At 39.3% G+C, this 17,653-nt stretch overlaps 1 protein-coding gene across 3 annotated transcripts; it reads left to right on the forward strand.

Moving 5' to 3' along the window:
* The first annotated feature begins 1,181 nt into the window (after window positions 1–1,181).
* On the forward strand, window positions 1,182–16,356 carry chrd.1 (chordin, gene 1). Of its 3 annotated transcripts, none has more exons than XM_012962976.3 (23): window positions 1,182–1,772; window positions 4,315–4,418; window positions 5,092–5,218; window positions 5,343–5,477; window positions 6,074–6,191; window positions 6,683–6,779; window positions 6,867–7,008; window positions 7,458–7,595; window positions 7,753–7,829; window positions 8,024–8,171; window positions 8,264–8,370; window positions 8,472–8,588; window positions 9,146–9,302; window positions 9,699–9,940; window positions 10,931–11,044; window positions 11,165–11,377; window positions 12,622–12,715; window positions 13,066–13,122; window positions 13,320–13,423; window positions 13,711–13,813; window positions 14,034–14,188; window positions 14,500–14,590; window positions 15,483–16,356. In XM_012962976.3, the coding sequence occupies exons 1-23, from the start codon at window positions 1,649–1,651 to the stop codon at window positions 15,545–15,547; spliced, it is 2,829 nt and encodes a 942-aa protein (XP_012818430.1). In that variant the 5' UTR covers window positions 1,182–1,648; the 3' UTR covers window positions 15,548–16,356.
* The last annotated feature ends 1,297 nt before the right edge of the window (window positions 16,357–17,653 follow it).

The following is a 17,653-nucleotide window of genomic DNA, read 5'->3' on the forward strand; positions in this document are numbered from 1 at the left end:
TCAGTAAGGTTTATTGGTTTAAAAAGAGAAAAAGGCATTTTTTACAGTAACAACCAGAAAGAACTTTAATGTATAGTTTAGAGGGGCTGCTCAGGCCTGGTACAGCAACAATATGTGTGTGCTACACTAGCCTGTTTTTTTCACCTCCCTTATTTTTAAGTTGAAGCCCTCACACATACAGTATAATATCCATAAGCACATAAGAGTCTTCCCTATAACTGTTCTTTTAGTCCTTTTTATTACTTATTTTTTATTGCCAGAGCATTTTCTATTTCATATGATCTTTATCTTACATCTCCCTCTCCTGGTTTTCCTTCCCCATGCTTCTGTCCTTTACAGTAAATTCCCTCATCTTTCTGGAATCTTTACAGAATGTTCTGTAGAGCTGTTGCTCTGCCCCTTAACCCATATTGCTTTATTTCTGATTCTCCATTTGCTCAGTTTTCCTCTTATCCAGAATTTCTCTATGTGCTCATCTTGTGCACTAAATCTAAATGTATGTATCACACTCTTCATCCAACTTTTTGTTATCTGTATCACACCCACTTCTGCCCCTCTTGTCCCTTTCAGTAACACTGTCTGCTTTACTTCTCCTACTTGTCAGTCATTCTGCTCTATTTCTCCTTTTTTTGTACTACTCTCTCAGTCTGCTTCACATATGCTTTTCTGTATTACTTTCTCTGCTCCTCTTCTCATTTTCTGTAATTTTATAACTCTCTCCCTCTGCTTCTCTTTTCCCATTACATAACATACTCTCTCTTCTCCACTCTTCACTTTCTTGCAACTATCTCCCTGGGCAACATCCCTTTTTCTGAATCACACTCTCTACTTCAATTCTGACTTTCAATATCACCCCTGATCCACTTCTCCCTCTTTGCATATTCTGCCTGATATCTCCCTCTCTATATTAATATGCCTCCCCTAATACTTCTATCCCCCCATTTTATTTCCATGCCATACTGATTATTCCCCAAATCTTGTCAAATTCTATGTAGCTTTCCCACATGCAATTATCTGCATGTCCCCCACTTCTGTCTCTCTCTCTGTATCCCTCTTTCTCTCCATTTGTGCTCATCCTCTTCCCTCTCTCCTGGGTGGGTCCAGGCTGAGTCAGGATGCTGTGTCTGAGTGTGTCGGGTTAGGGGGTAGTCGAGAGCTCCCGCTGCTCCCCGCTGGGCTATTCAATGCTGTTAAGAGACACTTTCCTTGGGCAGAGACCCCGCTGAGCGACTCATCAACTCCCAGAGTGAGTGCAATATACTTCGGCAAAATTGGAAAGGGGGCCGGGTGGGGGGCTTTGTTTGCTCGCTGTGCCCCCGCCTATAAATCCTGCGCTAGTCCCACTGAGCCATCAGAAGACTCATCGGACACTGGACAGAACTGTCCCCTCCGGACATTGGTACCTGCTGTGCAGAAGTGACTGGTCCGGATAGCAGAGAGCGCTCTATTCACTACTGGAGTGTGTGTGGCGCAGTGTTGCCTGTTGGCACAAGGGAAGGGTACATAGCACATGTACCGGGGATGTGACCCAGAGAGCCAGAGACAAGTAACAGTTTGCTGGGTATAGTGCAGGGCATATACACTAAACGGTCACTATACAATCCTCAACTCTTTGGACTCACTGAGCTTGCTCGGGGCTACCACAAAAATGCTTTGTTCCCCCATCTTACTTCTGTGGACCCTGTGGATTATGGCTGTGGATTGCTCTCGCCCAAAGGTTTTCCTGCCCATTCAGCCTGAACAGGAGCCCCTCCAATCTAAGACACCAGCAGGTGAGTGACAATTGGGTGACGGTAGTTATTGGGGGGCTGCAGTTCTACTGCAGGGAGTACATTGTATTAATTGGGGTTCTTAAACCTCAGTTGTAGCAGCTAGGGCAGTCATCAGTAGTAACCCTAATTTCTTAGGATGCCACATTAGTAGTGCCCAGGGCAGTGATCAGTAGTAACCCTAAATCCTTAGGATGCCACATTAGTAGTGCCCAGGGCAGTGATCAGTAGTAACCCTAAATCCTTAGGATGCCACATTAGTAGTGCCCAGGGCAGTGATCAGTAGTAACCCTAAATCCTTAGGATGCCACATTAGTAGTGCCCAGGGCAGTGATCAGTAGTAACCCTAAATCCTTAGGATGCCACATTAGTAGTGCCCAGGGCAGTGATCAGTAGTATGCCTAAATCCTTAGGATGCCACATTAGTAGTGCCCAGACATATCCATTCGCACAACCTGCCCATCAGCTGCGGTTGTATAGCGGCACCCAGCAGCAGCCTATCTTTATCACACGGTGATGCAGAGATTTGTAGTTAAACAGCAGCAGAAGGGTCGCAGGTTGGACATGCCTGCCATAAAGAGTTACAACAAGAGGTTGGATTCCTCCCAACACGAACGGGAGGTTCAGTAAGTGTCAGTGACCTTGGGGGTCAGGCAGTTTCCCGCTGAAGTTTTGTGAGGAGAAGAAGCAGAGCTGTTATTGGAGCGAAGCAGAGCTTAGAGCAGACTTAGGGAATGTGCTGTCACACTAATCGCTCCCATAGGAAGAGATTTGCTTATTAGTTGCTATGAGGGAATGTTTATGTAACTCAGCCCATTACACAGAGCTCTTCAGCTGCCAGAGTTCTGCTCAGTCATGTCCCAGATGGATATTTGGGGTTCTGGACATGAAACCTCACAGTGTATATCCCCCCCCCCATCAATTGTACACTCAGTGTAACCCCACCAAACTGCCCTTGTCTGCACCACTGCCCTTATCATTCCCTTCTGTTATACAGAAAGGATAGTCAATTTTATAAAAGCAGCAAGGCAATGGCTTTCTTGTTAGTCATACTGTGACTATATATTCTTCCTCATGCTTTCTGCATAGCATGCACTGATTCTCCATCTTGTTCATGTACACTTTTGCCATCATTCATGTTTTCTGTCAGTCTGAGGCCTTCCATTTGTTGTACTACAATTCCCAGCAGCTCCTGAAAACATTTGTAAGGGCAAATTCAAAAGACAATTTTACATTAAATACAGGACACTTCTACACCTTTCCATGCTCCCCCATGCATATTTTTAAGGTGCTCCACAAGTTGTGGTATGGTGGCCAACCTACATGGAAGATTAAATGCTTAACTTAGAAAACATAGATGTCAATTAGCCTTTCCCTGCATGTCACAGGGCATACCCATTTGTTTACAGACTCTTTTTCCCTGGTATGTTCTTAGTAATTTACATGTTACTGATTTATTTTACTCATGTTTTTTCAGTCAGCATGTGTTGATGTTAACATTCCTGTGTGTTCTACCTACAAATTGCATGCATTGAGCAACGTGTGATGTGCAGGTTGCTTTGCGTGCTGTCACACATCTCCTAGTTTCTCCCACATGCTCAAGCAGATGTTCTCAGGGGGCTGATGAATTTGCTTGTTTGTTTCTTTCCAAACTATTGCCTGTTGCTGACATAAGTGTTGCATGTTTTTCTGCAGGCTGTGGCATGTGCATGCTATGTTTGTTTTGCTGTGCATGGTGTTGTAGGGGTTAGTGGGAACTGTTTGTGTGATTCGGTTGGAGCAACATTTTGTTTTTTTGTCTGGTTACGGTACCTCAGAGGCAGCGTCTGGCTCGGGTATAGTCTCTTCACACTCCCAGAACTTCTGCCAGAAATCAGCAAAATACAGAGCGGCCAACAGCTGCACCAACCTCACTTTAATATCTTCCAGAAGGGAGAGGACTTAGCTTAATGCTCTGCATTTTGGGGTTGTTGTATGGGGCCTTCTTTGGCATGTAGACACTATTCTCATTGGATCCAGTCTATATGCTCTTCAGTGGAATCCTTTCACCATTTGCTGGGTTTTGAGGGATCTAATCTTTTTCGTTTCGTTTTGGTTACAATTTATGTAGTTCTCTGAGGAAATAAATGTTAGTTGTGTTACTTAGATGGATCTAAGGATTATTATTATTCATATTGTTATTATATGTTTTCTTCTTTGCAACATTGTTGCTGCATTTGATAATGGAAGGCATGGCTGTTTAACTGGAGGTGGGGAGGTGTAATCTGCCTTCTGCACTGAAAAAGTTAGAAAGCAGTAAGGGATCCATTTGCAGAACATTAATTCACCTTGTGTCCTCAGATGTTACAGGACTACAACTGCTAACAGTCAGATCCAGTCATGCCATGTAATGCTATGTGAAATTCATTCACTACATGCTCTTGGGTTTGCAGCCATTATGTACACCATTCTCAAGGGCTTTTTTTTGTGAGAACTGCTCTGAGAGGGTCATTGACTAGGAAAACTAATCCAGGGGACTGTGTCTAATCTTTTTTTTATATTTCAGGTTGTACGTTTGGTGGAAAATTTTACTCTCTGGAGGATTCATGGCATCCAGATCTTGGGGATCCATTCGGAGTTATGCACTGTGTATTATGCTATTGTGAGCCGGTAAGAAGGGATATAAGGGCCAAACACACACATGCAAATATAATTTAAAAGCAAATAAAGGTGGTGCTGGTATAATACTAACGGGGGAGGGTGGTAAGTGAAATATAAGAAAACAAAGAGATTGCAGGTAGCTGGAAAGGTCTTTTAGACGGGTGCATTTAAAAAGGAACCAGACAATAAAATAGGCTTCACATAAGAATTGAAGTAAGTAAGGAGGAGACAGATTTGGCTGCTATTAATTGCTAATTACTAGATACATAATGAGTTAGCTAGGCAGTATTACTGACCACTAATGAGTGAAGAGGAAGTTCTGGATTTGTGTATTGGATAGCTTTTGTGCTAGCCCATGCTATCCTGTTAGTGAGTAGTTAGTATGTGCTAATAAGGGGGTTACTATAGGCTACTGAGAGCATCATTAGGAGCTAATTCTTCTTTTGTCAAGGACTGATTGTGAGCTGAATCTTCTCATTTAGAACCTGTGAATTTGAAAGCAATAGAGCATTTATTTTGTCTCTGTTTTCCTCTCCCCTTATCCTATATATCTTTATAATGTTACGCCTACTTAAATGCATGAAAATGCTTCTGACTTTGTTCTATTTTGATCATCCAACAGAATTTGTTCCAGGTATACAGTTTGAAATCACTTCACTAAAACTAATTTTTATCTTTTCAGCAGCGAAGTCGCCGGGGAAAACCATCTGGCAAAGTCAGCTGCAAAAACATCAAACATGATTGCCCCTCACCCTCCTGTTCTAACCCTGTCCTGCTTTCTGGACATTGCTGCAAGACTTGTCCCAAAGGTAAGAATACTCACATTTCTCACTTCTTCCCTTGCCTTATTTGACTCCCCCTCTCGGTCCCTGATGCTTCACTTGTTTAGTGTGGCCTATAAACTCATATCGCTATATCAACTTTTTTTTTCAGCTCCTCCTCCTCCTATAAAGAAATCAGACTTTGTTTTTGATGGATTCGAGTATTTTCATGGGAAGGATGATGATCTTTATAATGATCGCTCTTACCTTAGTTCTGATGATGTCACTGTGGAGGAGAATCGTTCAGGTAAAATTCTGCCTAAGAAATAGGCATAGAAATCCAATAATCCTGTACTGATTAATGCAACATGTAGGTAATACATGGTTTTGAGCAGTAAAGAACAAAGCTGTTACAATACTGTGCATTAGACTTATTATGAAGGTAAAAGCCACATTTCCCAACACAAGATAATTATAAACTAGTTGAAATTCAGCAACCATTATACAGGGAACATATATAAAACAAATGTGTTACCCCCTTGTTATCTGTAAGCTATCCTTTTCTGTCACAAAGAGACTGTTTTCTAAGTCAAACAGATAAATATCATTATTATTGAAAACATGTTTAATACAGCTTTTGTTTATTAGGCAAGAACTATAGGGCCATGGGCCAAGTACTTGTGGGGATAAGAATATATTTAGTCCCTACTTCAGCTTCTTTGCAGCTTACTCATCGGTGTTCATTGTAATTTAGTGATGATTGTTTCTCTATACAGTATAGATACATGAATACTGTAAAGAACATTTTAAGGAGCAAAAGCTATTAGTATCCATGTTCTCATGCTCACTGGTAAATATCATGTTTAAGTGTGTATGCTTATATTGTTCTTTTTTTCTTTGCAGAATATGTTGCATTATTAACAGCACCCAGCCACGTGTGGCCCCCAGTTACCAGTGGAGTAGCCAAGGCTCGATTCAATCTGCAGCGCTCCAGTTTGCTCTTCTCAATCACCTATAAATGGTGAGAGTATATCTTGTATTCCTCATCAGTTCTGCAGTTTTAGTTCCCATCTCCCCCAACTTTTTTCTCTTACAAATTTTTTATTTTATATGAACACATATATATATATATACATGGTTTAAAACACACCCCAAATTAAAACCAATCACTAAGTGACAACTCACTAGTCTAGAATTGTTAAAGCTTAAACCTCACGAGACAGGGTTAATTAAGCAACCTGTTTAACTTGGAACAAGTGAGTTGTCACTGGTTGATTGGTTTTAATTTGGGGTGTGTTTGAAACCATGTATATATATATATATGTGTGTAAATGACCATATTTTCTGGAGCTTATGATTAAGTGCTGGGTAAGCATGAAACACATCAGTCTTTGTACATGGGGTTTATTTTAATGGAGTGTAATAAAGTTTATAATTTTTAACTTTTTTGTAGTGGTGCGGATTTATATATTTGGTAGATCTTTTTCTAACTGACTTTGTCTTTGATTCCAGGATAGACAGACTTTCCCGAATCCGCTTCTCCGATCTTGAAGGTTCTGTGCTGTTTGAACACCCAGTGCACAGAATGGGATCCCCACGAGGTGACACTGTAAGGGAACAATCTCTTCACTATTTAAAAGTGTTTTCTCTGACTTTGACCATTTGTTTCTAATACAGTTATGTCTTTTTCTTGTAGATCTGTGGTATTTGGAGGTCTCTAAATCGCTCAACTCTACGTCTTCTCCGCATGGGTCACATTCTGGTATCTTTGGTGACCACAACACTTTCAGAGCCTGAAATATCAGGCAAGATTGTCAAACACAAAGCCCTGTTTTCAGGTAAGAAGTGACTAAAATGATGGTGTGAAATGAATTTGCATTGATTGTTAGAAACTTTTATTAGACTGAAGAAGGTATACAGTCATCTGTAAGAGTGTGGGATTGTGGGTACAGATGCAGAATATTCACATATGGCCATAGATGCAACTGGGCCATTGTATGACATGAAATTGTAAAAGTACAGAGAGGGTGTGACTCCATACTATATATGGTATGCCAACTGGAAATGTTTACTGATTTAATTCAAGTAGGGGAATGAAGACTATAGGCTTTACTTTCTGGTTCTGTGAACACTTAAGTGTTTACAAGCACATGGTCAGTTTTGAGATCTGGGGACATTTCCAAGGACAGAAAGATGAGGAGAGGGAAGTGTCACTAGAAGGGTTAATTGTTGGTTGTTATGAAATACTATATTGTTCTGCTAAAGTTTTTTTTCTACTTCTTCTCAGAGTCCTTCAGTGCACTTCTTACCCCAGAAGACTCTGATGTAACAGGAGGTGGAGGACTCGCAATGCTTACACTAAGTGACGTGGATGACAATCTGCACTTTATCCTTATGCTCAGAGGTCTTCGTGGTGGAGAAAGAGGTGAGAGTTCAGGAGAACTATTTCTAATGACTTGGGTCTCTTTTAAACATAAAAGAACTTCTGAAAATGAGAATGGACAAAACTTTTGGGGCAAAAATGAGAATGCTCAAGCATAATTTTATTTCCTATTATCCTGAAATTTTCTTTACTATTTCAGATCAGATTCAAATACTTGTGCAAATCTTGCATCAGAACCATGTGATACGGGAGCTTTACGCTAACATCTCTGCACAGGTGAGATAATGTATAATGTGAGAACAAAATGCAATGTAAACCTCAACATTTTACATAATTTTATTTTATAAATAAACTTCATATTACTAAAAATGTTTCTTATACATGTTGTACCACCACATTTCTGGTCACTAAAGAACTTTTAATCAACTCTTATTCCTTGTGTTATTTTATGAACATATTACGGCCATCAGGAACAAGACTTTGCAGAGGTGTTGCCAGACCTTTCAAGCCGTGAGATGCAGTGGCTGGCCCAAGGTCAGCTGGAGATTTCAGTGCAGACAGAAGGGAGACGTGGGCAACGCATGTCAGGCATCATCACAGTCAGAAAATCATGTGACAGTAAGTAGTACACTTCATAAAGTCAACTGTTAAAAGTGAACTCTAGATAAATAATTATCTTAATTGGTAACATGTCCTTGCTTTCTCCATAGCACTGCAGAGTGTGTTGTCTGGTGGTGACGCTTTAAATCCCACCAAAACTGGAGCTGTGGGATCTGCAAGCATCACACTGCATGAAAATGGAACCATGGAATATCAGGTAGTGAATAAAATCTGGGCAGATGTGTTTATGAACTGGAGAGGCTTGCCTTTTTCCCTTCCTGTATTCTTCAGCTCACCTCCTGACCTGTTTTTCCACAGATTCAAATTGCTGGTACCACAAGTGCTGTGACAGCAGTGACACTGGAGACAAAACCTCGCAGAAAAACAAAGAGAAATATACTGCATGATATGACCAAGGACTACCAAGATGGAAGGGTATGAATTATATTTATACGTTTTTGTTGTGGGAAATAAACATAGGAGGTGAGATAGCACCTGTAACATGCTGTATGGGTCTGTGGTTTAAACAGAAGGCACAATATATTTGCATTTTCGTGCTAGATAGGAACAAGTGGCAAATAAGGGTAGGTTAATTTATATTGTAAAATGCAAACATTTATAGTTAATACTAATATATATATATATATATATATATATATTGTAATATTGGTATAATTTTCCAATTTCCCTTATATAGAATTATTGTCCACTCTGCATTTTACTGCATTTTAATTGTGATAGAAAAAAAATACCCCTTTGTTGCCAAGTGCGGTGCCTCTAGAGCTTGTATAGGGCAGTGTATAGTAAAACCTTAATTATTTCCTCCATGTTCCTCTTAACACACTAGTACAGTGTAAATAATGCAGGAAATTATATGTATGTTTGAATGTGCTGAAAGAAAAGTTCTGGTATAGCTATTTATGCAAAAAAATGGCACAAAGGCTGTTAATGGTGCAATTATTAACTAAAGTGGTGTTGATTTTCTCTTTCAGGTCTGGGGATACTGGATAGATGCTAATGCACGAGACCTACATATGCTGTTGCAAAGTGAGCTCTTCCTTAATGTAGCAACAAAGGATTTCCAGGAAGGGGAACTTAGAGGTCAAATAACCCCTCTGCTATACAGCGGCCTTTGGGCCAGATATGAGCGTAAGTGTGCCATGCATTTGTATCTTTATATCTGTCTTTAACAGTCTAACTTTCTAGGTATATCTATTTTTATGAGGCTGCATTGCTCTTCTCTCACTGTTTTATTTTAACTCTTTCTCCTTCCCACCATTTCAAATTGCATTCTTGCTCTCCTGCTTTACTATCCCATTCTTTCTTGCTTCCCCCCCTTCTTTCTTGTGTTCTCTGCAGACCTGGGAGGTCTCACATTCTCTTTCCCCTACATAGGGAGGTGGCTTGTAGCAGAGAGTTTCTATCGTGTAACCCTTTGCTTGGCTTCAACAGTGCCGTACAACTTTCTTTTAGATAGGGGACTGTATATAATATATGTAGTGGTGGTCGTTTGCAGTTTTACCTGATATCCCTGTTTCTTTACAGAGCTCCCAGTTCCTCTAGCTGGTCAGTTTGTGTCACCACCCATCAGGACAGGCTCAGCAGGTCACGCATGGGTTTCACTGGATGAGCACTGCCATCTGCATTATCAGATTGTGGTGACTGGTCTGGGTAAGGCAGAGGATGCTGCACTGAATGCTCATCTCCATGGTTTTGCTGAGCTTGGTGAAGTCGGTGAGAGTACCCCTGGGCACAAGAGGTTGTTAAAGGGCTTCTATGGGTCAGAGGTAAGAGACATTTTCTAAATTATATTCAGACATGTAAAGGCAGAAGCTTTTCTGGCAATTAATTCAGCAGTCTCATAGTAAAGTTAGTAATTACACCAATAAAGGATAGGAATGTGATTTTTTTGTGAATGTGTGTTTTTAAATATTAAAAATAATGTTATAAACATAGTTAAGAAATATTGAGCCAAATGAATTGCAAAGAGCAAGAACAGAGGTTAATGAAGTGTTTCTGCTATTTGCTAAAGCTTGTTTGTGCCAATTTAGCTGTATTATGTGGATTGCACATTTAGCAAGAGAAAACATTTGCCAGGAGTCGGCACCAATAAATCATGTCATATCCGAGGCCTGTAACATACAAGTGCACTGAGTGGTACTTTATTATATTAACACTTATGTGTAAATGGGCAGCAAAGTACAGCAAGAAACTTATGAGAACAATCAGTGAAATGCAGAAATCAGAACCAGAATGTATGATTTCTTGGTTAGAGGCCCCTGGACATAAATTATTATCATAGAGACCTGGGATATCGAAACTGTGGTACCCAGCTGTTGTTTAATTATTAGATCAAGGTTCCAAGGGTTGCATGGAACTATAGTTTAAGGTGGTATTGAGAGACTAGGCAAGTAAAGCTAAGCTCAAGATATCACAAATCATTTAGCAATAAATTATACTCTTGTCTTGGTCTGTTGTAGTTGTGTATATATTATTGTACTGTGTAGAGATGGTTAGCCAGAAGTAGTGATTAATATGCTATTTCCTTGCTGTTGGAACAGACCATATTAAACATGTTCTTTTCTTTTTGTTTGTTTCCTTCCACCCCTGCCCTTGCCACCTTTGGCAACACACTTCTTTCACATCTTTTTTAACAAAACTTTCTAATACTAACACTATTCCATCTCTTGATTGTCCCTGTATTCCTTATCATCTGTTACATTCTTTATATTCTCAAACCTATTGCTCCTCTTCCACTTCCTTATCATCTCCTTTAGGCCCAGGGTAGTGTAAAAGACCTTGATCTTGAACTTTTGGGACATCTGAGCCGGGGCACAGCATTTATTCAAGTGAGCACCAAACTGAACCCTCGTGGTGAAATTCGAGGACAAGTGAGTGTCATCATTTTATATACTGAATTATCATTTTTTGATGCCATTCAGACATCAATACATGCCATTCCCTCTCTTAACTTAATCTGTTTTCCTTAAAATTATTTCCTGTTATAATAGGTGCACATACCTAACAACTGTGAATCTGGAGGAGTCTCTCTAACTCCCGAGGAGCCTGAGTATGAATATGAATTATATGAGGAGGGAAGGCAGCGAGACCCAGAAGATCTTCGGAAAGATCCTAGAGCATGCTTTTTTGAAGGTCAACTAAGAGCCCATGGTTCACGATGGGCTCCAGATTATGACAGGAAATGCTCTGTGTGCAGCTGTCAGGTAATAAAATCAAATCTAAATCATCATAGGTTATCTCAGGGGTGCCAAACTCAATCACATAAGGGGGCTGAAATCTAAAACACAGGCTAAGTCGCGGGCCGAATTTTTTAAGATACATAGTAAAATAGTCATTCTTAGTAACTATGTGAGTAAAATGGAAATTGTTCATGCTGGACGGTTAGACACACTCACCAAGGGCCACATAAAACAGCCATGAGCATAAGAAAAAAGGGGGAAAAAAAGCACACAAAAGAAATTGGTGGTGTAAAAAAATACCTCCAACCTGTTTATTGCAGAGTGCACATACAGACCAAATGTTTCAAGAGCTATATGCTCTCTTCATCAGTGGAAAAAGTACACACTCTTGAAACATTTGGTCTGTATGTGCAATTCGCAATAAACAGGTTGGAGGTATTTTTTTACACCAGCAATTTCTTTTGTGTGCTTTTTTTACCCCTTTTTTCTTATGCTCATTACTATAGGCACCTGGCCAGGTGCATCAGGAGGATCTGCACCAGTGGATAACGGACTGAGTTTACAAGGAACCGTGAGTGTATGGACTTACTTTGTTTGCTACATAAAGCAGCCAGGCTGTTGGATTCGGCCCGTGGGCCTTGTGTTTGACATATGTGGGTTAGCCGAATGAATTTTTCTTGAAATTGGCCTAAAGATGTTAGACAATATGCATGAGGCTTCCTAATGAAGGGAAATAATTAATGATTTACTGAAATGGAATTAGGGATACCTGCATACTATAGTTTTGGCAGAAAAGATTAGAACTTTTCTTGCCATGTATGTGTATAGTGAATTACATGTATAATTACATGTAAATAGAAAAGGCTCCTGACTAAGAAATTCAGAAAATTAATATTTAGCTTAATGTTAGCTGTCATGGTTTGATGCAGTCATTTGGCTTGTTTGTATGTATCCTAAAATCAAAGTAATGAAAAACTGTGTAGAATAGCTTTCCAAAAACTCAGCTATAAATCAACTTCTCAGTCAATTTCTTTGAGTGAATGTTATTCAAAAATTGCTTAACAAAACAACTGTGAGAGGAAAAGCAAGTTTTTATTAAGTTTTGTTTTTTTACCTTTTACTTATTTATATAGTATGTACCTTTCAAAATAATAGCTGGAGGAAATATTGCTAGTCGTGTCCAGGGTACCTTAAGAACTGTTGTAATTCTTCTGATTTGAAAAGTGCTATGCATTTATGCTTTAACACTATGCATTTTGTTCATGTAGAAACGTACCGTGATCTGTGATCCTATTGTGTGCCCACCTCTGAACTGCTCCCAGCCTGTCCATTTGTCAGATCAGTGTTGTCCTGTGTGCGAAGGTAACTCATCATATGGGAAAAGCAAAAAAACATGTGTCCAAGTTTGGTGTAAAAAGTAATTAGTATTGCACTTGCCAGGCATGAACTAGTGGTCTGGCAGTGCCATTGAGAAAGAGCAATTAGAACAGCTGGGCTTATATTCATATTAGCCTCCAGCATCAAATGCCAGTTTGTCATTAACATGGGGATAGGATAGAGAGGGAATGGGTGAGAGTAGGGTTTAAACATCTGTCAGGCCTAGTCTAAAACTCAGGTTTTTGCCATCTGAGGAACTTACATGTTTTGGGAATCAGTTCTTTGGGAATAAGTCACTTCTCCTGTGTAACCAATTTCTCTAATTAATTTTACAGAAAAAAAAGAAATTAGAGAGGTAAAAAAAACCGAGAGAGCTCGCACAGCAAATGAAGGTAAAAATTCTTGCAAGCTTTAACACCTTTTCTCCTATACAGTTATCTCATAAGCAATGCTTACTAGCTCCTGGCATCTGCTCTGTTCAACCTGCTGCACCTTTTCCAATATTATTATACACCACAATGTGTTCCACATCCAAGCTCTTTTACAGTGGTAAAAGCACCAACGCTAATTGTTCTTATTAATTTAACAGGCTGCTTCTTTGATGGAGATCGCTCATGGAAGGCGGCTGGTACACGTTGGCATCCTTTTGTTCCTCCATTTGGTCTAATTAAATGTGCTATTTGCACCTGCAAGGTGAGTACCTTTCCAGTATAAACAATTGCAGTTATGTTTCAGGATGAACATGCGTGACTGAAGAAACAAAAAAAGCTAAGAATAATGTGTAGCAGAATGTAAAAATGAACCAATAAATGTCATGGTCCCATCACAACTTTGTAACTAATAATAAGAACATTTACTCGAGTTGTATATATTTTTATAGTGATCCCTGGCTGCTATTCTTTTCTCCATACTGCTAAATATATGAAGGCTGCTTACTTTTTTCTGCTATTGTTTGACTAAAACACTTTATTTTGCACCAGGGTTCCACTGGAGAAGTGCATTGTGAGAAGGTGACCTGTCCACGACTTTCCTGTACCAACCCAATTCGTGCTAATCCATCTGATTGCTGCAAACAGTGCCCAGGTGAGGTTTAAAGAAGTCAAACTAAAGGCATATATGAGAGGGGGTTTGGGAGTTGTATTAAATGAGGGGCAGGAAAACATTATTGCAAGTTATAAATTCTCATACAAATTCATACATCCAGTATGAAAGGTTGCAGGCAATAACTTAGCAGCCAAATTATGAATGTGCAGTGTAGATTCATGTAATGGCATGTAACAGCTTTAATTGTTCTCTTTTGCAGTAGAGGAGCGAAGTCCTTTGGAGCTGGCAGACAGTATGCAGTCAGATGGACCGCGATCATGCAAATTTGGGCGTCACTGGTACCCTAATAATGAGCGCTGGCATCCAACTGTGACACCCTTTGGAGAGATGAAGTGTGTTACATGTGCTTGTGTGGTAAGTTGAAAGCTGGAGAGGAAATACATAATTGGGTTAAAAGAAGGCAAAAGCCCTCTAATGGAAAATATAGAATAACTACTTTAACAGTGGGAGAGAAATGTTGCTGGTGGAGAATTATTTATGGCAACAGGGAGAGGCCCAGGTAGAAACTTTATAGAAGGAAGACAGAAAGAGCTTTGGTGAGAATGAGGAGAGCTTAAACAATTTAAAAAAGGCATTGAAATGGTGCAGTGAAGCATAAATAGTGCAAATGAAAAAGACTCTTTTAGAAGTGTGTCTGAAATATAATATGTGATATGTATTCACAGGAGGGAGTTACACAGTGTCGGAGACAGGAGTGTACAGGAAATACATGTGGTACTGGTTCAAAGCGGGACAGATGTTGCACCAAGTGCAAAGGTAAGTTTACTTCAGCCCCTCACTATAAAATAAAGTATTGCAGTATACTAGTTTGAGCGATACTGCAGTACTCTTGTTAATTCTTCCCCCCCACCCTGTCTTTATCTCTTCTAGTCCAAACCTTGTGTAGCCAACATCTGGATTATATTTTTATGGTAGTGACTTATTTTTGCTGGCAATGTTGCAATTGTCACTATTAGTATTGTTAATTATTGTTATACCATTTGACAGTGTGAGAATGTTTGCCATTTGCTATGGCATATCACCTGCATCTTGTGCCAGATGTGATGTAACTGATGGAAAGGCTAATTTAGTAATACTTGTCATAAGCCATAGGCATTTTAAAATGGCACCGATTAACATACAATACAGACTTCCTCCTGGTCCCAAGGTCTGTTTTTGATTGTATCAGTAAATGCATTTTAAGATTTAAATCCATTTTAACAAGCCAAAATGTGGCTTAGTGCTTGTATCATATGAAATCGGTGTTCCAATCTTTACTGAGCACATGTGTCAGAGCTTTGGTTTAGGTTAGGTTTGCCACGTGGGCAGCATATTTACATGCTAGCAAATTCTGTCACAGCATCCCAGTACATTGTGGGTCTCTGCTTTATTGTGAGAATGCATTTTGCATTATTTTGGCTTTAGCAGTTGCTGTAGATTTTCTTACCTTTAATATATGTTTCTTACAGTGCCCTAGTAAACATGTGTTATGTCCGAATAAAAGTGTTTATGCAGAACATGCCATCAGTACCCCCATACACTGTAAATTGTATCTGTTACAGATGGGCAAAAGTAATTATATGCACACATGTGTACCTTGTGCTACTTTTATGTCACATTGCCTTGTTATTTTATGTCCACTAACTTAGCCTTTGTGATTCTCTTAAAGATGCCAAGCAAGATGAAGATGAAAAGGTGAAATCAGAGGAGACAAGGACTCCGTGGAGTTTCTAGAACGGAGTGCAACTGGGGCAATGGGACTGATTATCAAGGCTCATACAGGCAAGCCCCCAAGCCAAAACAACTGCCAGGACTCATGGATGGTCTGCACAATGTTTTGTCCCACTCTGATGACACTGCTACTGGATTATCTCCTTTTGTTTCATTTGCTGCCATGAAGCAGTGGGATTCTAGAGGCAGCATTTGGAACTAAAATACCTTGCCACCTTGGATTCATCCTTTCAAACACCCAGTCTGTCTTTCTGACAGAAGCAACTCTAAATCCTGCCTAAACAGGACCTGGAGTTTTAACGTCTGATCTGTAGAGTTATGCAACAGGAGCACAGGCACAGCATAGGTAGCTGTGCATATGTAGATATATTGACTAAAAGTGCCCTGTGGCTTTCTGCAGGACGGGAAGAAAAGTACAAGTGACAGACAAAGATTACAGTGTGCTTGCTGGAAAGTCTGTATATATGTCTGCGTGTGTGAATGTGTGAACGCATGATGTTACTTTGAGGGTGTATGAACAGACATATATCATTTCCTATTGTCCAAGCACACTCTTTGAGGAACTTTGTCTTGTATTATTTATGGTATTTTGAGTGGGTGCGGTACCTGTACTAATTAACTATTAATGATGGTCATATTTATTGAACTAAAATAAACTGAAGAAATTTTCCCAGTAATTGTTTTTCTATATTTTATTGGACATGGATAGAGAAGAAGGAAGTGTATATAAGAGGGAACTGGTAGGGGGGATGTCCTGAGTAATGCAAAGTCGTTCATTAATGGGCACATTCTACATTAAATGGCCAATATCCTGTCTGTGTTTTTAATTCATAAATTAAGAGGGATGCTGCAAATTCAGGATTCAGTTTAGGATTTGACCAAATCCTTAAAATATTTGCAGTATTTGGAAAAATATTTACGGTTTGGATTTAGTTCAGTTGAATGCTTAAAGTCATGTGACTTTAAAGCTCTGAACAACTGAATAAAATTATTTTTTGTTCACAGATGAAGCAATTTTTTTTATTAATTTCAAATGTGAATATGCAAATTAGGCTTTGGATTCAGTTTGATATTCAGCCTTTTTTAAGTATTTGGTATTCTGGTGTTTTCTCTGAATGTGAACATTTTAGATGAATTATTTTTTCCTGTTTTGAGCCATAGAAACTGTCTTATTTGTGCAGTGATGAATTTTCTCAAATCATTTTAAGATCAGATGAGAATAAGACTAGACATGGTGATTTTCCAAAATCTAGTCCAATGAGGTAGCCTGTTAGAAGAGGGAATATATTTGAAATATTAGTGAAGACGGAAATGAAGAAGTGATTTAAGACACTTTACGAGCATAAGTACTAAACTCACAACTACTGCTAAAGTGGTAATTGCACTATGGCTTTTGCAGTACAGGTGTGTATGGCAGAAAGATGCCCAATTAACATTGTTATCAACAAGTCACCCCAAATAATGATAAAAATAATAAAAACATTGTACTGGGGGAAGCATATTATAGCAGGCAACCCCATGTTTAGAGTGAAATGCAACAGACAGGGCAACATGTAAAGAGTATGACCAGATGTGATCCCATGCCCTGGGATCCTGCCCTTAATGGCTCATTATTCATGCCCATTATACCATGGGGAACATGCAGATCCATCCCCTTAGGGGCATAATATAAAAGCCATTAGGTTCAATGCTTGCTTCAATTCTAGGACCCCAGAGCAAGTAATTAGAATGAAGTATTTATTTGTTTGCTGGTACTATACCTGAAGCAAATTTTGTCCCTGATATAACATTACAGATCTCCATTACACATCTAATAAATATAATGCAAGGATGTATAAATGTTCAGTATACTAAATACCAACTTCTGGCCCATCAACAGAAAAATGTAGTACATTGTACCAAATTATCAAAACTGTGCCAAAAAGTGCCCTTGAGTATTGCTAAATCTCTATTACCTCTCAAATATGGACTTTATTGAAAGCTAATAACAGATAAGAGGGTTGATTCATTAAAGGTCAATAAAACGTGCGTTATTTATAGCGTGCGTTAAAAATTTTATTGCGTCTAATTTTTCACAAACTAAAAGCATACTTGCGCTAATTTACTCGC

This window comes from Xenopus tropicalis, chromosome 5 (assembly GCF_000004195.4).
Source record: "Xenopus tropicalis strain Nigerian chromosome 5, UCB_Xtro_10.0, whole genome shotgun sequence".
Classification (NCBI taxonomy): domain Eukaryota; kingdom Metazoa; phylum Chordata; class Amphibia; order Anura; family Pipidae; genus Xenopus; species Xenopus tropicalis.